General features: G+C 30.9%; 2 protein-coding genes across 2 annotated transcripts in view; both read right to left on the reverse strand.

Moving 5' to 3' along the window:
* Nucleotides 1–8: 8 nt before the first annotated feature.
* LOC128386955 (tRNA-dihydrouridine(47) synthase [NAD(P)(+)]-like) lies at nt 9–2414 on the reverse strand. Its single transcript, XM_053346075.1, has 3 exons — nt 1595–2414; nt 1075–1523; nt 9–1005 (listed from the first exon to the last, which is right to left on the reverse strand). Exons 1-3 carry the CDS (start codon nt 2286–2288, stop codon nt 319–321), a joined length of 1830 nt encoding a protein of 609 aa, XP_053202050.1. The 5' UTR covers nt 2289–2414; the 3' UTR covers nt 9–318.
* Nucleotides 2415–2557: 143 nt separating this feature from the next.
* Nucleotides 2558–26929, reverse strand: part of LOC128386954 (cell adhesion molecule Dscam2-like) — a 54899-nt gene continuing 30527 nt past the window's right edge. The window contains exons 3-17 of the mRNA XM_053346074.1: nt 20145–20315; nt 17154–17300; nt 13063–13413; nt 10828–11148; nt 10268–10738; nt 10037–10192; nt 7678–7965; nt 6862–7614; nt 6186–6353; nt 4427–4750; nt 3951–4232; nt 3562–3855; nt 3302–3475; nt 3158–3235; nt 2558–3055 (exon numbers count right to left, since the gene is read on the reverse strand). Of these exons, the coding sequence (XP_053202049.1) occupies nt 2850–3055; nt 3158–3235; nt 3302–3475; nt 3562–3855; nt 3951–4232; nt 4427–4750; nt 6186–6353; nt 6862–7614; nt 7678–7965; nt 10037–10192; nt 10268–10738; nt 10828–11148; nt 13063–13413; nt 17154–17300; nt 20145–20315 (4184 nt within the window). The 3' untranslated portion in view covers nt 2558–2849. The remainder of the gene's footprint in view (nt 3056–3157; nt 3236–3301; nt 3476–3561; nt 3856–3950; nt 4233–4426; nt 4751–6185; nt 6354–6861; nt 7615–7677; nt 7966–10036; nt 10193–10267; nt 10739–10827; nt 11149–13062; nt 13414–17153; nt 17301–20144; nt 20316–26929) is intronic.

Consider the following 26929-nt stretch of genomic DNA (forward strand, 5'->3'; position numbering starts at 1 on the left):
AATCTAAATTTTCTAGTTAAAGTGGTAAAATATTACATTTTAATTTGATAAAACATTTTACCTTTACATTTGATATTTTTGAAGAATATTGTTTTTTGTTTGTTAATTACAATGAAATTTAAATTGTTAAACAAGAAAAAGATAATTGTACTTTTATCTTTAATTACAATTAAAGATCTTGTGATGAGAGAAAATGAGTCTTGATCACAGTGATATAAACAAATTTGCAATGATTAATTTGATGAGGTTTAAAAGTTGATTTGTTCTCGCGATGGATTGTAAATTAAATGCAATTGAATTAAATTATCTGATTGCTGATTAGGCTTGATAAGCATTTGCTTTGTGTTTTGGTAGGAAAACAAAATCATCCGGAACTGGACCAAGAAACATTTCTGAGATTTTGACCCAATCGCTACAAGATGGTGAGGCCATGAGAGTTTCTAGTTCATCGCGACCTCGATAATATGGTGGCCTATCATTGATTTTCTGTGGTAAAACTTCAAGAAGTCCAACGGGAATGTAACGATAGAGAAAAGATAACCATTCGAGGAGAAATCGTCGAGTTCTTTCAACGCCTTCATCATCTGATCCCCACTGTTCTAAACCATAGTTGGCAAATTTTTGAATAATTTCGAGACGTTCTCGAGATGAAATGTCCCAATGTCGTTTCTCTTTGATTTCAGTGAATAGCCAAGGCTTAATTATCGCACCACGTCCAATGAGTACTCCAGAAACATTCGGATTCTCGGCCAATTTTTGCTCATAATCCACGTACGAAAGAACATCACCCGAACCAAAGATTGGAATTTCTTTCGACAGTTTTGCACATTCATTCACATATTCCCAATTAGCTGATTTAGTGTAACGTTGTTCCCGTGATCGACCATGAACTGTAATCAATCCAACCGTCTTGTTATCCCAAAAGTGAACGATATTATCAATAACTTTATCGGCGATATTTTTATATGCGTGAATACCAGTTCTCATTTTTACAGTAATTGGAACCTAGAAAAGAGAAAATTAATTGATGAATATTTTAAGTAGAAATTATTATATAAGTTGACGTTGTTATACCTTTGTAACTTGAGACATTCCATAGATCATTTCATTTAATCGGTTTGTTTTATTCATCAAACCAGCACCGGCTCCTTTTTGATAGACACAATCGATGGGACAACCCATGTTAATATCAATAAAATCAACTGAACATTGCTCAGTGATTAATTGTGATGCTTTGGTTATTACTTCAGAGTTATTTCCACAAAGTTGTACACCAAAGATACTTTCACTTTTGTGGCGACGAAGTAAAGCCCATTCGGATGCTTGACCTTCTAAAATATTCGTGGCCATGGCCATTTCTCCGCAAGTTATATCGGCACCAAGCTCTTTGCAGATCCTTCTAAATGGTAAGTTACCAATGGTCGTCAAAGGGGCAAGATACAGTTTCCCTTTGAAATCGATTGAGCTTCTTTCAACCTTTTCCGTTTCACCAATTAATGGGCCTAAGGGTTTATCACGAACATCTAAAGATTCAAGGAAAAAAATGAATATATTAGATTTAGATCGTTAGATTGATCTTAATGACAATTCTCACCTTTAATTGCTTTCATAGATCGACTAAAATCATAAGTTCTCTTTCGAAGTAGAGGAAGAATATTTTTATCCATTTGATTGGTAGAATTTGTTTGCATCTCAATTTTCATCGATTCCCATTTTTCTTTATCAACAATGTTACTCCGATTATCGGCTGGGTCAATATGTTGTCCACTGAATCGACACAAGAATCCATATGGACAGAAACCATATTTAACAAAAGAATAACAATCACGATCAATATTGGGTATTTTCTCTTTCAAATAGTCGTCAATTGAATGACCGTGTTTACATGAAGTACCATAAGGACATCCTTCCGTTGCCTCATTACCAATACTGGCCGAATATTTGAGACAAGGCCGTTTTACCCGAGCCGCTCTTCTAACAGCCATTTCATTTACTTTACGATTCTTATTTTGACCACGAAGCTTTTGCTTCCTTTTCCTTTTAAAACCAGACCTTTTGTCGCTATGGTTTTCATCATCTTCACCCCCTTGTTCACCATCTTCTTCACGATCACCCAATTGATCACCATTGTCACCAGGTTCCTCCTTAATTAATAATGATTTATCTCTTTCTGATACATGATCCAAATCAATTCCTCGAGAGCTTTTAACCTCCAAAAGAAACTCTCGTTTAATTGGAGCTTCACCGGGAACCATAGAAGAATTATTTTCAATCAGCGGTGTTGACATGATGACTCAGTAAAATAGTTAACGGAAAAACAATTAGAAACACTCGAAAACTAAGAAAATTAAAAGTTACAATTAAAAAAAATCTAAGAATTGAAATTTAAAAAAAAGCTCAATTTTCAAAAAGAAAACAAATGTAACCACGTTTTCCATTTGTGCTGTCATCTGGTGAGAGAAAATGGAAAATTCTAATTAAGAAGAATTTTTTTCTCAACAATTTAGAGTTCGACTTGAAAACCTAAATTTTTGAACAATTTATTGTAAATTGAATATCAATTGTGTCAAATTTGATCGCATTTATTGAAAAAGAAAGCAAAGTTACACAAAAATAAATAGCAAAAGTTAATTACACAAGTAATGATTACTTTTCGATAGCAATCAATTTGTTGATCATTAAAATTGTACAATAATTTATTCAAAATTTCGTTAAGTTGATGGACTGAAATTTCCTTTTTTCGTTTTTGTACATTTGTAAATTTCGAAGTCCAAATTTAAAATTATCATAATCGTTTTTGTTCGATTGTTGTGATTAGATGAAACTTTTATTCAATTAACTTTTCTTTATCATAAATCAGGTGATGTTGATCGATAATTTCGAGTGAGTAGATCATCATAATGAGATTCATTGTCAAGCTGAGCGTGTCTCTGAATAGCATGATGATTTAGTGGAATCTCTTGTTCACAAAAGTTCAATCGATTGGCAGCATAAGGTGAAGTATAATAAGATCCATAGGTTGGTTTACGTTGAACTGTTTCATAACTTTTTTTCCCTGAAATTAAAAAGATGAACAATTTGATTAATAATCAATCGTATTTACATTTAATCAATAACATTCAAAATTAAATTTTATGTGAAAAAATTAAGTGCTTACCGGTATTCGAAGGCTCAACTGGAAGAGCAAAAGATGACATTGATAGACTTTCCATTTTATTTCGTTCGTTGTTATTATCTGTGAATTGGGCGATTTATCAATTATTCATCATGAAAACTAGATCAAAATCTTTGCTAAACTTACAAGTTTCCTGAACAACGTCAGTTCGTTGGTGTTTAGTTGACATTAGAATTGCAATCGTGATAAATATAACCACGAATACGATGAAAGCACAAAGTATCGGAGCTAAAACAACAGGATCACCAAAGTTCAATTCCCAAGTCGAGTACGAAGTTGACGAAAGTGGTGGAATTGTACCTTTAATCATACAAGAGAATTCAAAAAATTGTAGTTAGAATTAGTAATCGATTCATACATATATCGTAAGTATTTCAAAATTTTACCTCCACTTTGCGTTAAGGTTGCAAATAGATATTGAGCCTCGGTCGTTCCAGGCTCAGAATTAGCGATCATCAGTAAATCGTACCAAGTGGCAGGTATTAAATCAGGAATAATCAATTTCCCCTGTGAAGGCATAATATTATTTGAAAACATAATCCAATCAGTTTGAAAGTGTTGCTTATATTGAACCACATAGGATATGATGGGACAACCATTTTCACTCCAGGCACTTAAATCAATTAAGGCGGACGTTGAATTAACCGTTAAGAGAGACTCCAAAGGTCCAGATGAAGGCACTGAAAAATATCCAATAATTAGATCATAACAATATAATGACAATAAAGACTTCTGCTCATGATGAATAACAACAATTGAAGAAATGATAACTCACCATTACCAGAGGTTGTGGCATGAAACATTTTAGTATCAGGCGAAGGACCTGCTTTATTATATGGTGTGATTGAAATCGAATACTTTGTACCACACCTTAAATTTTCTAGAACGAAATTATTTCGAGTACCAAGAATTTTAATCTCCTCCCAATCTTCAGTGTTACTTTTATAATTAACAATATAGCCACTTATTGGATTCTCTTGATTAGCTCCTTCCATTTTTATGGTTAACGATCTATGAGTCGCTCCAGTTACTCGAGCAAGAACTTCACCAGGAGGGTCTACCATGAAACGAAAGAGGAAAAAATGAAAGATAATAAGAATCAGTAAGAAAAAGAAAAAAGAAAAAGAAAAAGAAAATGTAAAGTTATAAGTATTATTAATATTATCATTCGGTGACAAGAGATGTCGCCACCGAACTTAATCTTTTTCGAAAGTTTTCAAAAAGAATCTGAAACGCGAATAGTGACCTTACCATACTCGAGAGTTTGACTGTAAACCTCTTCCGAAGCGATTCCAAGCCCTTTTTTATTAAAGGGACGGACAATTAGTCCATATTTCGTGTTACGTTTAAGATCAGTAACATTGTAATTAAGTTCATCGAATCCTTTAAGTGTCTCATTTAAATTGAACGTTACAAAATCGAATGAACTTCTCATCGAATTAAAACCGTTAACCTTTCGAAATCCAATATGATAACCATCGACTCTTTTAGTTCGACCCAAATTGGACCAGTAGATTTTCAATGATCGTGAACTAATTGCTTCGACTCTTACATTGGCTGGAGCTTCATTGGGAGCTAATGAATGGACAAAATTGAAACATAATTAAAACATTAGAACATTAATTATTAGTAACAACATAAACATTGACAGGAAGAGAAAAAAATTAAGTTAATTATCGTATTTAAGTCTATGATGATGATGATGATGGAAATTAGCTTATGTCAACAAATAAAGCGATTTATAAATTATGTTCATCAAGATTAATTATTCATCCAAAGTTAATCCTATCAAGGAGAGAAAGATTCAAAGATTATATTGAATTAATATGGAAACATTTTCACATCAGTAAATCGCAATCCTTTTATTTATAATCCCATAAAGAAGAGACAACAATCGAATTGACTTATAACAATTAGTAGATTGTTGATTAAGATAATGAAAGTAAACGACAAATCAATTGAAAGTAAATATAATGATGAGAAAAGGAAAAAAATAAGGAAAACCTTTCGGTCCCTCATGAGATTTGAATGATGACCAAACCAAAAGTTGGTTAACGACTTTGTTGACCCTATGGTAGATAAGGTCAAGCAAAATGTCAACAGGATAATATAAGTGTAGAGATGAAGGTAAAAAGAAAATAGGAAGAGAGAGAAAAAAAATTGAGATAATAATAGTAGATGAGAAATTCTCAGAGTTCTTGTTCACTATATCTTCAGTTCTTTATACGAGAAATTCAAGGGACTGGGAGTGAGAAAAAAATGAAGGAAGATGAACATTCCACTTCTAATGAGATAAACAGAGGTGGGAACTTAAAAGATGATGACAAGAGAGAGAGAAAGAGAGAGAGAGAACGAAAGCAAAAAACAAGCTAAAACAGAATGAGGGATAAAGGTAAATCTTAATCACCTTGTCAATGAATAAACGAAGACTGAATAAGGAATTTAATTTATTTATCATCATCTCTGTCTCTGTTTACACATACTGTATTTGTAAAGATGGTTAGGGCGAGGATGAGGATGAGGATGATGATGGCGATAACGCATTAGCTGAAAGACACGCAGTAAACTAAAGCTCACTGTGAATGTAATTTAGCAGCTTATTAGATGAAGGTGGGAAACGTTGAGTAAACAATTGTTGATTGTTTTCATAATGATTCAATTAATCAAGAAGTAAATTGTTTGCTGAATAGTTCCAAGCCTAAACTAATTAAGGTAAACAAAATGAATATAAATCTATACATATAAAATTATTAGCATTCTAATGATAATTATATTAGAAGTCAAATAAATTTCACAAGGATAAGAAGCGAATTCAAGTTTCTATTGGAAAAAAAATATTCTGATAAAAAGTTAACCTAAGAAGTAAAACTTTATGGATCATTCATGATAATCGAGCCATGACATTTGATTTTATCGACAATCTAATAATATGATCAACATTGAATAGAAGATGATATATTAATCTTTATCTCTCTCCTTCATCAATTCTGATGGTGATGATAAAACTTACCCTCTTCTTCAGTGCGAATGATAATTTCCTGACTTGGTTTACTTCGACCAAGACCATTCTGAGCAATAACTCGTAATCGATACACAGTTTCCGGTATTAAACTTGTAATAAGAATCGACAAATCTTTTGGATCAACGGATGCTGTCTCCAGAGAATTGGTCCATGTATCTTTTTATGGTTAATTGATTGATTGGGTCATTGAGAGAGAGAGAGAGAGAGAGAAAGAAGAAGATGAAAAGATGAAGAAAACATTATTATTAGACCAACAATTTACGATCAAAGTGAAGTATATAAAAAAGTACAAGCAACACAAATACACAATTGGAAGCAATGATGAATGTAATAGAATGGTGAAAGAATGAGAAATAACTACCATTGGAAGATAAGTGCAAAGTCAATGGGAAAAGATTCAACTAAATGATTACTACTACTCTACTTTTTTTCAGCTAATTGAATTGGTCTCAGAATAGTTAACAGATTAGAAGACATTTATATGTGAACAAGATGAGAAGATGAATAGATAGACAGAAATTACATAACATTGAATTAGATTGATGCGGTTTATTCATAGGAAGGAATAAAAATTGTAAAGATGAAGGAAAACTAAATTGATGGTAATAACAATTAGTTAAATGATGAGGATTCTGTTGATGGGAAGAGTAATTGCATTTCGTACCATTTGATGTTGTATATTCAACGATGTATCCAAGTAACGGACTATTACCGTTAACTGTTGGTAGCCAGGACAATGAAGCTGCTCGACTTTTGATTTCGCCCACTTTGAGGCCCGTTGGTGGTTCAGGTGGGCCTCTGACAACGAGTTGAACATTTTTCTCGTCCGCACCGAAAGCATTGCGAGCTTGACAGGTAAAAAACGCCGAATCGGTAACATCAACCGAACTTAGAATAACTTTACTTGTTAACGAATCTTCTGTACGCTCTTCCTCGATTTTGATATTATTATTTCCTGGTCCAGTCATGGGAAGAACTGCTTCACGATCTCGAATCCATGAAAGTGTTATTGGTGCATCACCGAAAACTGTACACACCAAAATAACGGGATCACCTCTGTTCGCTTCAATAAGCTCGAAATTTTTGTTAAACCTTACAGGTTGATTAATGGTCAGTCGAGTTGTGACTGAAAGAGGTGGACCAACATTATTACTTGATTCACAAATGTAAACACCATCATCTTCCTTGGTAATACCAACAATTGAAATTGATCCATTCTCGAGAACTTGAATATGAGGACCGGAAACAATTCCAACCAACTCCCGTCCCGAATGGTCAAAAGGTTTAATACCATTCTTGACCTTTTTCCATTGGTGAGTTGGTTGAGGATAACCATCAGTTTGACAATCGATAACGACATTTCGACCTCTAAGTAAAGAGTGACCCTCTTCAGGTTTAATCACCCACCTTGGAGGTGCTGTGGACAACAATTCAGAGAAACAATTTAGAAAACCAATGAAAATTAAAGTTAATCACTTACCTTTGACAATCATTTCAGCGGTGTAATTAGATGAAATGTTGGAAGATGAAACAACACAAGTGTAATTTCCTGAATGTGATCTTTTAACTGATTTAATTCTGAAACTTGAATCAGAATCAGTGAAACTTGAAATATCAATATCATCATGAAAAGAGGTGACAGGTTGGCCCTCCTTCAGCCAGGTAAATGTCAACGGTGGATCACCTGATAAGATACTACAAACAACTGTAGCTCTCATACCCTCAGTTAAATCAGCACCAAACATGAAAGGGTTAATCACTGGTTTCTCTAATTGTTTGGAAAAAATTAAGAAAAACAAAACAAATCAACATGATTACATTCCAACAGTTTCTGTTCATTTTAAACAATCATCTAAATTGTTGTTTCAATAGTTAACAAACATATTCATTATCATTTGTATACCTGAATGATAATTAGAAAAATTTTGCTTGGCAAGTTAATTAAGTGAACACTAAATAACATCAAACATCAACAACAACAATTAAAAGGATTTCCTTTGAGATTAAGAGTAATGTTAACCATGACTACTGATGATTATCATCATTAACCAGTTATATTATCAACAATAATAATGACCTTTAGCCCTTGTTAATGGTCAAGATAATTTAAATATCAGTTGAAATCACAAATGACCATTAACATTGTTCATGGTCATTTAATTGTTAATTGTTATCATTTGAGATGCATGAGTGTTTGTTATCAAATCAACAATTTAAATGATAACAGGATAAAAATTTAATCAACTGAAAGTTGCCACAATTTTTTAATTTCCTATCAGCTAATTACTATTGATTGGTATCATCTAATCTCAAGATTACCTTAATTGCTTGTAATGTAATCATAATAATAGATTTCGTTAGCCAGCCGATAACAATTAACGATTAAAAAAGGAAAATGGTTGATATGTTTTTTTCATTTCGATTTTTAATTTACTGATCAGTCCAATCAATTATCATTAAGACAAGAATGACTTGATAATAATCATTAATTTTAATCTTTTCAGTCTCTCAATCTGATCCACAATTAATCTGACTTTTATTTTGTTCACCAGAAATTCAGGTTAACTGTTGAGAGTGAAAACTAAATCAAGATGAATGATAATCTAGAAAATTTTTCAACTTGGCTATCAAACTAGAGTATTCATCTAATTGTGAATACCCACAAGAATCAATTACAACCATGAAAAAGTTGACCATCCAAGATGAGGTAAGAAGATGAACTGACCATTAAATATTTTATAACCTTTAACCTTTTCCAAAATCGTAGAGGGAAAAAAATTCAAACTGAACATCAAGAATCACTTATGGGAATCGCTTCGGAGTGGAAATGTATCACAATTATTGGTAATCAGGTAATGCAAATAATTTGCATGAATTAACTTGACCCATTCTGGTAAAGTTCTGAATGGAGACGAAAAAATCTGAGTAACTAAAAAAAAAGTTCTAATGATAAAAATATCTATAGATTTGACTTAATGATGATTTCTGATAATGGGTTATGATGATCATCATCATGATGATGACGTTGATGGATGATGAAGCTATTAAAAGTTACATCCTCATCCTTTTTATATTATAACTTGACCAATGTTTTCATTGAAAGGAAGGCAAGAAAAAAATCCTCGAACCTTCAGATCTCACAAACGTGAACAATTTAAGACTGTATTTAAGCATCATCATCAATTAACCTCTAGTCTGTATTGGTAATGGAGGATATTGTTAGTGATGATGATGATGATGATGATGATGACGATGGGAGTTGGTAAAATAATCAGCTCTAGGTTAAGTTAATATCACAAAGGGAACTATTTTTATTGAGACTAAACCTAAAGATTGACCATTATTAAGGATGACCAAGACTTTTACTCTTTCGCTTTTCATCATCATCATCATCATAATCATCAACAATAATATCATCATTTTCCTCTCCTTTTCTTACAGATAAACAGATGAAGATGAGGAAAGATGAGGGGAAGAAAAAGACACAATGGAAATATCTTATAATTGCTTCCAATGATTTTTTCTCTATATCAATTCGAGGTAAAGTGACATCAGCTCTCTGTCTCAAAGAATCATCTTTTCTTCGTCTTTCTCCCATCTTCCCATCTCTTCCGCCTCTTTCACCATGAGATTCAGTTTTCACTTAGTAATTTCTCTCAGCGAAAGATGAAAAAAAAATAGAACAAGTCGAAAGAGGGGAATGATGAGGAAAGAGAAACTTTAAGAAAGATGAAGATAAAATCACAATGAATTTAATTCACCAACAACAACAGGGAGTCATTATATTGTTATATTAACGCTGATGAAGACAATTCTTGTTGGTAATAAGTAATTATTACCTAATATATGAACGTAGAGTGAACCTTGAGCAGTTTGCTGACCATTGGATACTTCACATCGATACCATCCCTGGTCATCTGTGTGCACGTCAACCAATTGTAGTGTCCCGTTTGAATGACGAAAGACTCGGCGTGATATTGGCAATGGATGACCATCTAATCATGAGCAAGAAGTTATAAGTTAAAAATGTAAGAATTGGTTGAATTTTTGTTTCTTCATTTTATATTTACTTTTTTTCCATGTTATGGTTTCAATAGGATGACCTGAGAATGGACAATCAATTGATAGGCGAGAAGTTGAAAGGATTGTTACATTATCTATTGGATGGACCATCGGTGGACCAAGGATACTTATTGGAGCCGAATGAGCAATTGATCCAATCTCGTTATAAGCTGTACAAGTGTAAAGTCCACCTTCTTCTCGTGATACCGATGAAACATTGAGAAATGATACAATGTGTCCATTAGAATCAACATAATCACCGATTCGATAACGTGATGATGACAACAATGAAAACTTCGACATTGGCGATGATAATGGTCGATGATTCCCGTTTCCTCCCCTACTTTCAATAAATTTATGATACAGTGACCATCGGATCTGCGGTAATGGACTTCCGTTGGCACTGCATTTAAGGCTTAATGAGTAACCGTCTTCCAAAAGTTGACTTTTGAAAGTTGTTATCATTCTTGGTGATTCCTCTGATGGAATAAGAAATTTCGTTTCCAAATTTAATAAGTTTCGAACAGAAAATTATAACGAAAAAAAAAGTTTCGAACTTGTATTTTACCTTCAATATGAAGATGAAGTGTTGCGAATGCAGTTTGTCTTAAGGCTCCTTCGGATCTAACGATACATTGGTACATACCACGATCTTCTCGAACTATTGATAAAATTCTCAGCTTATTTCTTGAGGTTAATGATACTCGAGATGTAAATGCAATCGGCTTTGAATCCTTGAACCATTCGTAGGTAAACAAATTGTTACTATTTAAATTAGTTGAACTATGATCACGATTCGAAGATGATTTAATTAGACAATCAATAACTCCCGGTTCACCTTCTCGACGTCGATACAACTGCGAAGGTCTCATTGATACAGATAATGGTTCTAATAGGGGAAAAAGAGGATAAATAATATTAGAATCATTAATCGAAATGTTCATGATCATAAGAATATCTAATTTAGAGAAAGACAGTTCGAAGCTTATAAAGCTTAAAGGTACATGTAATATATTAAATAAGATGTGACATCGATCAAAAGTGAAGGTAGAGAAAAAAAGTTCCAACGATAATAAATTGTAAATGTAATTTAGAAATTGAAAGAATGTAATTAAATCTAACAATTTAAGCATAATGATGGAGGATGAAGATGATTGAGTTAAAAGAGAAAAAAAAGAGAGAGAGAGAAAAAAAAAGTCTCAAGAACAATCAATAAATTGAGCTGTAAATGATGGATGAATTTTCATCATTTACTCTTGATTGTTTTCAAGTTAATTTCATCAAATTTAAACACTCTGATAATGATCATGCTGATCATCAATACCTTAGCAATTTAACATACGTAATGAAGCCAAAAACCATCCCACTCATTATCACCCTCACCATGATCATCATGATAATCATTTTTCATTGAGCTGAAAAAAAGTGACTCCAAAACTTGATGAGCTGAAACTAAATTAAATATCAGATAAAAAAACTTTCTTATATCACTTGATGATGATGATGATTAGGCTGATTTATCAATCAGTGGATGATTTTTATCATTATCACCATCATGAGATGATGATGATCATCATCATCCTGCCTCATCATTATCCACCCCTGATGACGGAAATTTAAAAAAGAATAGAAAAAAAAAAGTTCTAAACAAAATGAACAATACAGAAAATTGTGAAGTCTTTTCAATTCTTATTCTCATACTAATAGTATCATCTCAATAGTGGTAAATTGATTTTCTCCTTAATTTTCTTGTCTTTTTAATTGTTTGAAATTAAATGTTGTCATTTAATTGTGTTGTCAACAAGTCTTGTCATCATCTAGTTAATCTTAATTAAACTAAATCACAATCATCTGTGTATCACATTATTTGATTAACATCATATAACAAAAAGTACTAACTAATTGTTAAAAAACTAATTATATAAACAGTGAAAAAGTTAATAACAATCATCTTGACGATTTTAGTTAAATTAACTTGACAATTAGAATTAACAACAAGTAAAGTGCTTGAAAAAAAGGTTAACAATTAACGAAAGATGAAAACACAATTAAGGTTGATTACCTTTTCCAAATGAGATGATGATGATCAATCGTAATCATAAAGAAGTTAATTGTAATTAAAAAAAACGATTGTATTAATTTTAGAAAAAGTTTTTCAACAAAATTCTTATGTATTAAATATTTACATTCAAACATACGTATGACTAATGGGATTCAGGTAACAAGAAAATCAACTAGATTGCCTGAGGCAATTTTAATTTTGACAAATTATAACTTGAATAGACTGGAAGTAGATGGAGAGAAGAAAAAAAAATTAAAGAGGAAAAGGAAACAAATATTGTGATTTTGTTTGTTTGACAATAAACATTGAATGATGATGATGGTAAAGAAATGGGAAAAGGATGAGAAGGGTGAAAGTGGAAAATTTTTACCCGCCGGGCAAATACAAGAAGATGGTTGATAAAAGCTCATAAAATAATACACTCAAGTGAATTGTCAAATAATAACAATGTTTTCATGTCCAATTGAAGGGAAGAAACTTCAATTTTTTCATCAATCTAATCAAATTTCAAACAGGTAATAATGAAATAGACAATCAAAACGGATGAATCAATACAGTTTCTTATCATCATTTGTTAATCATGATGATCAAACAGTGTTAATTGTCCATCATCTTAATCGATAATCAGTATAATTGAGTTGATATCTTTTACTTGACCTTTTTGCTTTTTTTTAATTCAATCGGATTAATTATCAGTAAGTGATAATTTTCTTGACGTTACTGATTGAATAATCTTCTTACCGATAATATTGAGCTTAAAGCGAAGGCGATCTTGACCAAGACTATTATTGACCAGGCAAACATAGACTCCAGCATTGTGTAATTGCACAGAGCGTAAAAATAACATTGGTCCATTTGAAATTAACATGGAAGAGGAAGAAGTTGATATTGATGATGGTGATACAGATGAAGATTGTGATGAATGTTTGAGCAAATTGTTGACTGAATTTTTGAACGATTCTTCATGAAACCAATGATAACTTGGAGCAGGATCAGCGGATGATAAACATCCCACTGAAAGGTCAGCACCAATCGGAATCCATTGGTCTTTCAGTGAACCAATTAATCGAGGAGCTGATTTCATGGTTGAATCTGTGAAATGAATTTTCAGGAGATTTGAGGAAGAGAAATAAAATAAAACGGAAATCATTAAAAATGAGGAAGAAAAAATTACAATCAGCTGATATTATTATTAGTCAATCTACTGAATGGATGAATCGATGAATATCCTGAAAGTAATAAAGAATAAAAAAAAGGTGAGTAACATGAAAAGAAATTGTAAAGAATCTATGATAATATCTTCATTATTCTCATGATGAAAAGCATGAAATTAGTATTGAATGAAAAAGTAAGCATCAAAATGATCAAAGATCAACAACAACAATGATAATAATAATGGAAAAGAAAAGGAAACGATGAAGGAGTAAAAATCAGATAAGAATTTCTGAATAAAAAGAGATAATAATAAGATGAAAAAAGATAAAGATGATAAAGAGGAAGAGGAAAAGGTATGCATTACTTAGAGAGAGAGAGAGAGAGAGAGAGAGAGAGAGAGAGAGAGAGAGAGAGAGAGAGAGAGAGAGTGAAATCTATGAATTCTGAGTTATCTGCATCTTTTCAAAATCCTTTCTCATCATCATCCGGATCATTATCATCATCTTCATGATAATGTATTTCCATTCCTCATGCTTACTCCCAGACAGCTGCCATCATGCTGAAATTGAGAGTAATACAAAAATACATCTTCAACTACATATTACATGATAGTTAATATTAATACTCATGATAAATATTGGTAAAAGGTATACAAGTAAACCTAATCTATTATTATCTTTCCGATGTTGAAGGAATCCAGGTAAAAGTGTATTTATGTATCACAGAGTTCAATAGATGCCATCATGATTTAAGATCAGGAAAAACATGGTTTTATATATTCGGTGGTATTCAAAATGGTTGACCCTCGTGTTATTTCAATGTTCATTGGAATATTTCAATTGCAAAAGTACAAAAAAAGATATTCATTTTTTTTCTAAAAGTTCTGATCAAAGTTCTATAAGATTCTGAACAATTATTACCAATTGAATAAGCATTTATCTCTCTTTCTTTCTCTCTCTTCTTTTCTTGACTTATTGAGCATTCATACTCAGTCTTTTTTTGAATTCTAATATAATAATGATCATGATCATATATTCAAATGCTTTTTAATGATCTTGAACAAGAATTTGCAGAATTCTCCTTCTCTATCATCATTATGAATAATTGATAAAACATTAACAACTCTATTATCATGATGATATTAACAATCACTTCATCAGAATTAATCATTTTACTGATTCATCAAAATGAACAACAATGAATCTTATAGAGAAAATTTTATCAACAAGTTTTTTATTCATTGGTTGATTTAGAGCTTCTCTTTGTATGACTACTAAAAGTCTTAATTTTCGAGCCATTGAATTAATTAATTACACAATTAAGGATGCGAAATTGATTATACAATTTAATTAATCAATGTGAATAAAAAACAAAGTTCTGACTTGATTGAAATCATCTAATACATTTAAACAATACTGATGGGAAACAAAAACACCATAAAGATCAAGTATTAATACTAATGGTTATTGTTAATATGATGATGATTATGATGGTTATGATTAATATTCTCGGTCAGTTGTTTATTGGTCAAGAATTTTGGATATTAGTTTCTCATGTGAACATATTAAATCCATTGGAAGCCACAGAGAAATAATAACAATATGAAATATTATTAACTTGAAACTTTATTAACTTTCCAGATGAACAAAAGTTTCACCCTGATTATGATATTAATATATCTCATGTTTATCATCACTTTTCATGGTGTTGATGATAATCATCATGGAGAAAGTTAATAATTCAACCAGAACTTTGTTCAAGTTATTATTAAGAGATGATGATTAACTGTTAATGAATCCAAATAATAACTAGAAACAAGATTCAATGGATTATCTAATGAAGTGTACATCTAATTTTCTTGTTGCAGTTTTAATTAAAACTGCAACAAACAATTGGAGCTGAAAAATTTTAATCTAAATTCACAATTAATCCTACAGATTATTATCATGTTTACAGGAAGAAAATTGATTATTTTGTATTTAGTTTTAATGAGAGAGGGAGAGAGATTTGTTAGCATCGTCGACTGAATAACCCTTTAAGCATTTCGATTGGTAGTTTTTGGAAATTGAGTCAACAATTACTATTAAAATGTTATTCTTGTCTCTTGTTGTGAAAAATTGGTGAAAGATGAGATGATCTGGATGAAGAAGATGAAGAAGATGAAGATAACTTATTTAATATGAAGATGCTGAGTGTTGGATGAAAAGGAATGTATTTGAAAAGGAATGATAAGGATGAGGGAAAAAGAAAAGAGAAAATTATCTGATATATGAAAAGGGAAAGTTTTTTTCTTCTCTATTCTGTCAAGAATATATCTTCTTTTTCCATGGAACTGAATTTCTTTTTATTCCATTCTGAAAGTTCTCATCTCATCTTGTTTCATTTTCCATTGGCATAAACTTAATATCATCTTCCTTGAGATGCTCTTACTTTCTTTCATGCAGCTCACTCAGTGATAAAGAATTAGTATTTTTTTCATCTCAATTCTCAGCTTAAAATATTGAATGTTACCCTGGTTATCATCATTATCCTTTCAAAAATCATGAGTATCATTGAGACAAAATCTTTACTCCACCTCCTCGTAAAGAAGATAAGCTTGGATATATCATCACGATTCGAAACTTTTGGATAAAAAAATGTTCGGAATTTGTCCTGGTGAAGGAAAAACTGAAAGTTCTGCAATTCTCCTTCTCTTTTTTTTCATCTTCCCACCCAATTCGCCCACCACTGTCCTCGATGTTTTGTCATCATCTCATCTTTTTTTCTTCCTTCCATTTCTTTTGCCTTCAAGAACCTTTTTTTCTCTCTCTCTCTCTCTCTCTCTCATTATTTGTCACTCTACTTTATATTACGGAAGAAGATGAAGTCGAAATTTTTTTCTTCTCTTTTCATGATAAAGTATATTATCAGTTGCCCATTAGCTTCATGATAACAATGATGCTAATAGTGACTATTCAATATTATTACCAAGATAACTGTTGTTTTTTCGTGTCAACTTTTGGTCATTTGGTTGGTTAGAGTTATTTCAAAGGAAGCAGGTTCAATGAAATGAACCGGAAGTGAGCCATCATCACCTCAATAAGGGATCATCATGAAAAAATATATTTATCATTTCAAGTGAAAATATTTCCAATCAACGATTATATTACCATCTCCATTGGAAAGAGAGATACAACTTTCCAGATCTCTCTCCATGAGAATGATGGAGAGTTTCATCCTCATCCTTAGCACATTAAATGGTGACGATAATGATGATCATTGTTATGATTATTATTACAATGATTAACCTTATTAATAACATTATCATTGTCAATGATATCATTTCAATTGAGTAAGAATCAAGGGGAACAGAAATGAATGATATCCTTTATATAATAATGAGTCCATACAATAAGTATGAATAGGGAAAATGAATCATGATGATCAAGTCACCATCATATCCGGTCAAGAGTAATTCACTCTTCATTTAATCGTAGTGAATCATGTCCATAAATTTATCATCAATATAAAATGCATAACAATCAGTAGGATTTGGAATAGAGAGTAAAATTCAATCATGATTAACTTGATATTCATTGTTAATCGTTTCAAGTGAAAATAATAATAATAAAACTGAGTGAAAAGGGAACTCATTTGGATTGAAACAGTTGAAGAAATATATTCCATTGATAACTTGCCTGTAACTACGAGTTTGGACCAAGTTAAACTGTTAATTTGTTCACCAGTTATTTTGTCCTTAACTGTACATCGATATTTCCACCGAGTATCATCAAGTGAAACTTTATCGAATAAAAGTGATCCATCATCAAGAAGATTCATTGATTCTGAAGAGGGAGAGAGTAAGAAAAAAGGAGAAAAAATTATGAGATAAATCATCATGAGGCTTATGAGTAAAATTCGCAAATGTTCAAATAACATCGAATTTGTTTTTTTTCTGTTCTCTTTTTTTCTATTCCGGAATTCGGCAATGAGGCTGAAAGAAAACAAATCGACATTCAGAAAAAGGAAAAGTCAATTTTAATGGTTTCACTTGAGAATCTAAATTGAGGTAACAGAAGCAAAACAATTGAACACTTTGGTGTGTCTTCGCTCATGTTGATGGATTTTGTTACTTAAGTTCTTAATGTTTTACCACCACGAATAGAAAAGAGAAAAAAAAAGTTCTAGAACTCGAGGAGAGAAAGTTTGAATCTTTGAGCTTAAAGCATCAACAATAGAAAATCAAATATGAAACAAAAGGAAACAAATATAAATATAAATATATAACCAATTGATTCGAGGAGGAGAAAAAAGTTGGAAAGATGAAGATGAGGATCAAGATGAGAGGATAAAAAGGATGAAGATGAAGAAAAAAGATACAAATGGTAAACACTTTATCTTGATGATGATGGTGATGGTTACAACATAAGTTAGAACATGCAAAAAATTTTCTCCTTAGAACATTTTATTTCTACACTTTCTACATTTTTCTTTTATCTCTAAATTCTTGGAGTGATTTACATGTGACTCTGTTCCATTCACCACCCACTTTCTCATCATCATCATCATCTTTCTCTATTTTCCTTTATTTCCCTACTTCATCTTTTCCATGCGAAATACGAAAAAATATCAAACTGTTCAAGTGACTTTTCATGGTGAATACTTATGAGAATTAGCTTTTGTTTTCCATCATGAATTCAGATAAGAATCAGAGTCTAATAGAATTGAATAAGTTACAATATTTCCACTTTCTTTTTTCTCTTCCTCAAATTCCCAATCTCAATGAATTATTATTATTAAACATTAGCATTATGATGATGATCGAATACATTTTTCTAATTTTAAGTAAAGGTAACAACAGAATTTGAATTCTCTCAGCAAAATCCAAACGGTAAACTGAACATATCTTAGCATTATTATTATTATTATTCAAGATAATATTATTTTCTACTACTCTGATTATCAGATTCATCATGTGAAATTGTTGTAACAACATTATAGCATTTTGCATTTATTGTAATCAAGAATAATCTGAATCAATAGTATCTGAAGTTTCAGTTGAATTCTGTGACTTGAATGATCAATAAAGGAGTTTGAAAGTTATACAATCAAATCAGATTAAAACTAATTTGGAGCATTTATTTCAATTCAATTTGCATTCAATATTGTGAAGATTTTAATTAGTATAAATTGAGAACGAAATTATTTCCATTGTTGCTGAATTTCATTTGCTCACTTTTTCCATTATTATTTTTCCTAATTCTGATTTCCAATTTAGCTAATGTAGCTCAAGTTGTTTTCCTCTCTCATTTTCTTTCTCTACCCTTATCATGAACATCACATGATGATTTAATTTTCCCATTCAATCACATGGAAATTCCGATTTTATCTTAATTTTGTCAATCTTGAGATTGCTCAATAGTGTAAATTAGATTTTCAACTCTCTCTCTCTCTCTCTCTCTCTCTCTCTCTCTCTCTCTCTCTCTCTCTCTCTCTCTCTCTGAGTTGTTTCATACATATACAGTTAACCTTTTACATGAAGTTGGAGATTCTGATATGAATGAAGTGTAAAAAATGATGCGATTACTAGTGAAAGTGTATGTTGATATGATTGATTATTTTTTATGCTTGTCAAGTTATCGGGACATTGAAATCTTCATACCAATAACATATAGCAATTCAGTATATGTACTGGAATATATTCAGTGGATGCATACAAAGAGGACATAATAGTTGTCAACAAAAAAACTTTTCGAAAATTTTTCTGATACCATTCTGACTTTAGTATGGTCTAGAAAAGTTTGAACAGCTATTTCAACTTTTTTCGGCCTTTTAGTTGAAATTTTTTTCGTTGAGATCGTTTCTTATTTCTTTTAGAGCACTTATTCGAGCCTTTTGCAGAGTAATAACTTGCGAAATCGAAATAAATAAGAAAAAAGTTAATGTTGAATCAATAGGCATTTGAAAACTGTTCGAGTTACACTTTCCTTTTTCTTGACTTCTTCTTGTTCCAATTGTTCTTGAAAAGTATTTCAATGTTCATGCATTGAAGTAGCATGAAACTTAGAGTTGATTTGTTAAAGATTGTTGTTGATATCATGATTACAATCATCCATCAAGTGAGCAACACCCAAAAACAGCAACACTCATAAAAAAACACTCGAAGATGCTTAAACTAATCGCACTGTTACCATCATCATCATCGCTATGATCATCAAAAGTAACATGAACCATCATCATGATTTTGTAAGTAGCTTTTTCAGTAACTAGCCTCATGTTTTTATCGAAAGAAAACTTTTTTTTTATATATTTCTTTTTTTTGTTGGGAATTTTTTTCTCTCACTTTCTGACTTTTCCACAGAACTTTTTTTTGCTACATCTATCTCATAATGGTGATGATGCTTTTTCATATCCATCATCAAAAGTGAAAGATCAAAAGTCGAGATGTTGACATCAATTCTGTGGGAAAAATACTTCAGAAATCATTGCTCTTTCATGAGAATCATTATCATTCTTGGACTTTCTCTTTCTTTTTTACTTGATATCTTATCCACTCGATGTTACTTCTCATCGTTATGTTCATCAAATGTGCACAAGAACTTGAACTCTTTTTTTTCGTCGATTGAATGAATTCGCTGCCATAGAGTATAACCTAAAATTCCGATAATACTGATCAATATTATTCTCACCTGATGAGGGAAGATTATGATTCCCTGTAATAATCAATCCATCACTTCGTTGCCAATGTATCACTTTTACGAAATCTTTCACCATTGGAGGAATGGTACATGGGAGAAGGCCTGAGTTTCCCATTATCACGAATTCGTCAGAGCTTTGTATTGAATAATCTTCCTTGATTACTATGAATAGAGAGAAAAAAATGTAGATTAACAACTAAATCCATTCGTTTTTTATCCGAAATGATTGATAAAAGATTAGAGTTTTTCCAAAATGAAAATTCTGATAATCGTTTTCCTCTCTCTTTCAGTTTTATTGTGTAATTGATGATTCAACAAGATAATATTCAGATAATAATATATTTTCCTTCAAATTGAATTGGATTATTAGATAAACCATTGATAGAAGAAAAAAAAACTTAAAATTTGTCTCAAAATATTTGTTCAATCGAAATGAGTTATTGCTTAGAAAACAAGATTAACTTGATTCTGGCGTAAGTTTATCATGAAAATGGTGATGAATTTTATTCTCATTGAACATAAAATTTATTAACAACATGATTTGTTCATTTCATTTAATTAACAGTCATTTGTGATAATGCATCCACAAGATTAGTACTTACAGTTGGAGAGAAAAAAAGTTCAAAAGAACAAAAATTTTCTCTATGCTAACTGAATTACTACTTCTCTCACCTTGTTTAATATTTCATCAAAATTATCATGATAATCGTCATTCACTGAATTAATCATAAATTTCTGATTGACGAGGGAAAAAATTTAATGTACTTTTCATATTATTATTTGGTTATTACTAATGAGTTATCACTGATTTAATTACGTTTTCACAATTGGATTTTCGGACCTTAAACCATGAAAAAAGGTGAAAACTTTTCCTCAATCAAAATGAATTAAAACTAATAATCAACAACAATTAGCCATTTGATTACTGACATTTCCTGTAATTAATTTGACAATTAACTGGACATCAAAATCAGAATGTATGATTTTTCAGAAATGACTTTTTCTTTCATCTCTTTGAAATAACATTGAATCCCTGATATTAATATGAAAATGAATAATATTAACCAGGTCAAATATTGATCATCATCATGATACTTTTAATACATTAAAGGTGATAATTCAGTTTGGATTAAGACTAAGGTTTGTAAATGGATTAACTTTGGTTAAAAGTATCATAAGTAGTCACCAATATTAAAGAGGATTAGCAAAGATTAACAGTTGGTTAACTTGTAAGATTAATGAGCCCACAAAAAGTAACAGTAAAAGAATACATTAAATCCTGGAAACAAAATCAGTCAAGATAACAAAAGATTGATGAAATTAAACTGGTTCACTAATCCAGTGAAATTATCATGGTTATAATCTTAATCACAATCATGTTAATCTTTAATGTAAACAATGAAATCTTAGACATGTAATCACATTCAAATGAGAGTTTAATCTGGTTAAACTTTTTAATCTCAATCATATGCAACTTGGATACTCAATGATAATGATAATCATATTATCAGCTGAGCCCTTTATAAATGTAAGATTATTATTAATACGAGGTGAATAATGTCCATATGAAATGGGGAAACCTTTGTTTCTTGTAAAAGAAGCAAAAATTTCATGACGATTCTAATATTGATCATGAATTGATTTCATCTAATTCGTAAATAGTAAATCGTATAAACGATAAGTAAATAGATATATTTTTCTATCATGAATGTTTAAACTGGCAGAACTTTCGATTTGGAACTAATCAGTAAATCGAATTGAATTTTATCATGTTGACAGGTGATAAACAAGAAAGATATTTGTGTATTATCACTTGTATCACTTGGTTCTCATGTTAAAAATACTCGTCGTGAATGAAATATACACACTGAATTGAATGTTAATACCCGTATCATTCAATATAGTTGAGGATATTCAGTTGTGAAAGGAAAATAAAAACAAATATTTTCTTTGGATTTTATTTTCTACCTTGTTGCTGATAAATTGATAAATGTATGATAAAAATAAGAGCAGCTTAAGGAAAACCTTAACCATCATTATTTGATCACAATCAACAAACAACAATCAGTTTAAATCGCCCTTAAATCCTTTAACCAGTATCATAATCATCATTTGAAAGATAAATGAGTAAATATAAATGATTACATCGTTTTTACCTGTTTACATATTTACCATCAACTTATCATGAAAAACTTGATGTCCAATGTATTTTGCAAATATTAATAAGTATCTCAAGCTATGTATTAACATTATCTCATTCATCAGCATTCAGGCTTTCAGACCTTTTATATTCAATGGATGTCTCATCATGTCCAGGAAGTTTGAAATGTTTACCAGGAAATGAGCTCAAATAATAAAATTATTTCAAATGATTAGCAGTGTCAATCATCATACTGATTAGTATCTTCATCATGTGAGTTTCAACCGAGAGCTCAGTTGATTTTCAAAACTCGATGTAACCATAAGAGAGGAAGGGAAAGTTAAAAGTCTAGAGGATAATGATGGAAATTCTGATGAAACATAATAGTAGCCAAATAATTCACATAGAACAAGTTTTTCTGGTTAGTTCTCTCTCTTTCTCTCTCCGTATCCTTTTTTTTGAAAACTCATGGGAATATTTTATCATGTTAAAAGTTACTAACCAAGAACCAGAAGTATTAGTAGGTCGAAACTATCGTATATCGGTCAAATGGATTGAATTAACCAACACTAATGGTCATCAACAACATCATTGCTGTTGATTCCCTTAACAGATCCATACTTATCTTCCCTTTCATCTTGTTTTCCTCATCTTCTTCTATCATCCTAATCATCATCATCATCAACAACAACATCTTCTCCATCCTTTACCACTCATCCCCTTTCACTCTGTTATTACATTGAATCGTTTTTTTTATCTACTCATCAGAGGATTGACTTTACTTACAGAAGATGTTGATGTTGCTGATGATGATTAGGATGATAATCATTGGGGAAGATACAATGAAGATGATAGAAAAGACAACATGGAAAGTAAACTTTCACCGTATGTTTACCTGATGAAAGTTTATTTATCATCTACGATTAATATATATATTGTTGATAAACCATCTCAATTAGAGAGTTAAGTTAATCAACATCAGTCAACATTGTTGATTGAATTTATCATTCCTGTTGATTAAAATGATGATGATAAAATTATCATCACAATCACCAATACCAATAATGTCTTATCATCATTTTCTTCATGTGCTCATCTTTTTAATGAAATTCAATTGATTTGTTATTGATTTTCATGGGAAGACAAACTTATCCAACTATATCATTGAATCAAATGTAGATTTATATGTTTTTTTCCTCCATTTTCTCACTGATTGTTGATCAATAATAATATACAAATGAAACAAATAAAGATGAAGATGATAATGTTAATGATAATTGTGATTCCTTCATTATTATTACTTACAACACTTTGTTATTCAGTAAACTCAGCAAATTGTTAGATGCTAATGATAATAATGACTGAGATATTATTATTATCGTTGAATGATGAAAATCCACCAAGTGATTTAGTTGGTCGATTAACCTGAACCTTGATTGTGATTTAGTTTAGTATATCAGTTAACAATTCCCAAGTTAATCATCAGGAAGGAAAACAAAAAAAGCAACAAAAGGGAAAAAAGCACATCAATAGATGTTGATAATTATCAAGATTTATGATTAAAACTTGATTTTCAGGCTTACTTATCAAATGATCTTGATTTACAAATTCAAATGATAAAAATTAATCATTCAGAGCAATGATAAAGATAACACTTTGGTTTATCAATTTATCAGCTGATATTTTAAATGTTCAATATAACTTAAGATTGAAATTCTGTATACTCAGAGTGTGTACATGTTACTATTAATAATTACAAAGTGTTTCATTTGAAACCTTTTGATTTTGTTTCATAAACTAAGTAAAAATTGAGAAAGTTTCATTTCTTCAATGGTTTCGCCATGTAATCAATTCATATTCATATTCACACCATGATGAGATAATATCATGTTCAGCTCAGAATGTGATGCGTGTAATATAAGTTTCCATTTGACTGAAAGTTCAGCCAATTGCATCAATGATTCAGGAAAACTGAACAACTTCATCTTTCTTTTTTGTTTATCATCCATAACCCATAATGATGATAATGGTTTGATATATCATCTTTATCTCATTTTGATGAAAATTAATTGCAATGATTAAAGTCAATTGCTCAGATTGACATGATCAATTAATATTCAATATTTATCATTGCTGGTGTAAATGTTAATAATAGTTCAGAGGTCACCATGTATTGTAAGATTTTTGTTTTTCATGATTTAAACTTGGAATCAGTTTCAATGAACTTGCATCAATATCTCAAAATTTTGATTCTATTGTCAAATATTTTTACAAACATGATGAGAAACAATAATAATGCTAATAAGTCATCATGGAATAATAAAAGCACAAGAGTAAGTTTTTCTCATAATTTTCCCATGAGAAATTCATGTGGAATAAACAAATTCTGTTGATTATTTCTCTTTTGCCATGAAGATATTGGGAGTAAAAGTCAAGAAGAATAGAGGAAGATGAAGAGAAAAAATAGAAAATCGTTAACCGGAGAGAGAAAAGTATGAGAGAGAGAGAGAATAATGTTCTCTAAACCAAATATTATTCTTACATAAGTGTTCGTTTACAGGGAGAAAAGGAGCAAGAGAGTGAGAGAGTGAGCGAGAGGATAAAACTTCTGATACAAAGTTTCAGGTCGAAGAGGAAAAGGAGAAATGTCTTATTTAAAATAAATAATAATAGTCTTGGTTAAGACAAGAAGATGGAAAGATGAAGATGAGGAAGAGGGTGAGGGAATTGAGGAGGCGGAGGAGGAAGAGGATGAAGCATGATAATAATGAAGACAATATTGAACCAATTCTCAAATTGATATATAAATTACTATCTAGTTGAATGTCTTTAAGATGATTGTAAGTTGAATCTTTGAATATAATTTAGGTATCAAGGGCAATCCATCTACCTCAATGTGGTTATGTTATATCATTATTATCATGATTCGTCTCTTTTTTCTGAATCTTACTTTGCATTTACTTTGTATCTACTCACACTCAACTTTTTACTTATCTCTTCGCATCTTTATCTTCCTATCATCATGATGATAATCATATACTAACGATAAAATTTTCTACAATTCATTTTGGTTAAATAAAAGAATCTGAATAATAAACATTTTCTATTTTTACTCAGATTCATCTTCAAGGAAGATACTTATTTTTTTTCTTTCTTCATCTTCATCAAGATGCTTCTCATGATGCTGGAAATTATCATCATTTTAGTTACATTTCTCTTCTTACACTAACAAATGAGGTTTATTTCCTTTCTCCCATTTCTACTTTCAAGAAAAATTATCGATTCTAATTCTTTACCTTTAGGTGATACTAATATTTTTATTCCAATAGCGAGTAACTGAACTTTATTAGCCCTTGGAGAAGGTGTTGATTTTTTCTCTAACCATGAAAAGAGATTGAGATAACTCATTAAACTATCATTTACATGCAAGCACCAGATTAGCTCATTGGTGAATAGTTTTGAAACTGACCAGTGAAGACATTGTATGGAAATAGTTTAATCAGTTTGGAACGAGTTTGGAAAATAATTTATTCATGTTCTAATTATTTGAATATTCAGAATTTACAATTTTATCTGAATAAAAAAACATCACTGTTTACAGAATACATGGAAACTCATTAATTTCCACTCATAATCAGATCGAATGTCAAATTTCATGCAAAACTTTATCAACAGATATGTAAAAATATGATAAATCTTTTGTCATGATCAGTTTCAATTCATTGTTTCAATTACGAGGCAATGCTTTTCTAATTATAATAATCAGATCTATCATACTTATAACACCAAAAGTCAACAAATTTCATGAAAATTTAAAGTAAACAGTCATTTTCAGCTTCCTCCTTCTCCGCCCACCATGATGATGATAATGATCATCATCATTAATATGATAATCTTTGCCATTCAACAGGCAGATTCAGCGTATGAACCATAACTCCTGAAACTGTGTTGATAACAGAATAAACTCCCACCTTCTACTTGTTATTAAATCCGATTAAATCTGATAACATGGTCACAGTTTTCATGATGTTTCGTGAATTCGGGTGAAAAGATAAAGAACTCAGAATTGTTACAGAAAAAAGGAAAATAATCCATAAGAAGGCGAGACTGTATTTCTCGACGCTCTGAATACTCTTTTCAGTTTGCGTGTAAGAATTTTTTTCTCCTCTCATATGGTTTATATCTTAAGATAAGCTGAATGCTGTTCTCATATAAAATATCAATGAAGCAAAAGGATAAAGAAAGAGGTTATTAAAAACGAGTATCATCATCTTCGTAATGATTATAATGTCGATCATTTTTCTTTCATCTCGCTCTTTTTTACTTAAGTTTTTTTATATCTTCTTATTCCGGTTTAAAAGTATCTTTTTCATCTTGAAGTCAATTATAATTATCACTCAAATTAATCGGTATAACAAGAAGTCAGTTCATCTTCAGAATGAACAAGATCATCTCTTAATGAAATTTCACAAGACTTGTCAGCTTTAGAAAGGATGATAAAAGCTGAAAAGCTTCGAGATAAAATTCTGCAAGTGTTGAGCTCAGAATTAAAGTTATGTCCATAGAGTATGGGGATGTTTTTGAGAGAGTAGAAAAAAAATGACTGTGAGGCTACGTTAAAACGAACGAAACCGAA

The sequence above is a fragment of the Panonychus citri genome, unplaced genomic scaffold, assembly GCF_014898815.1.
Source record: "Panonychus citri isolate SS breed McGregor unplaced genomic scaffold, ASM1489881v1 Contig00077, whole genome shotgun sequence".
Taxonomy (NCBI): Eukaryota; Metazoa; Arthropoda; class Arachnida; order Trombidiformes; family Tetranychidae; genus Panonychus; species Panonychus citri.

Bases quoted from the DNA above. Each gene is read 5' to 3' on its own strand.
- LOC128386955 (XM_053346075.1), bottom strand. From the start codon at position 2,288: ATGTCAACACCGCTGATTGAAAATAATTCTTCTATGGTTCCCGGTGAA. The intron at 1,524-1,594 runs GTGAGAATTGTC...TTGAATCTTTAG, and splicing joins ATCTATGAAAGCAATTAAAG to ATGTTCGTGATAAACCCTTA. The intron at 1,006-1,074 runs GTATAACAACGT...TCTCTTTTCTAG, and splicing joins GAATGTCTCAAGTTACAAAG to GTTCCAATTACTGTAAAAAT.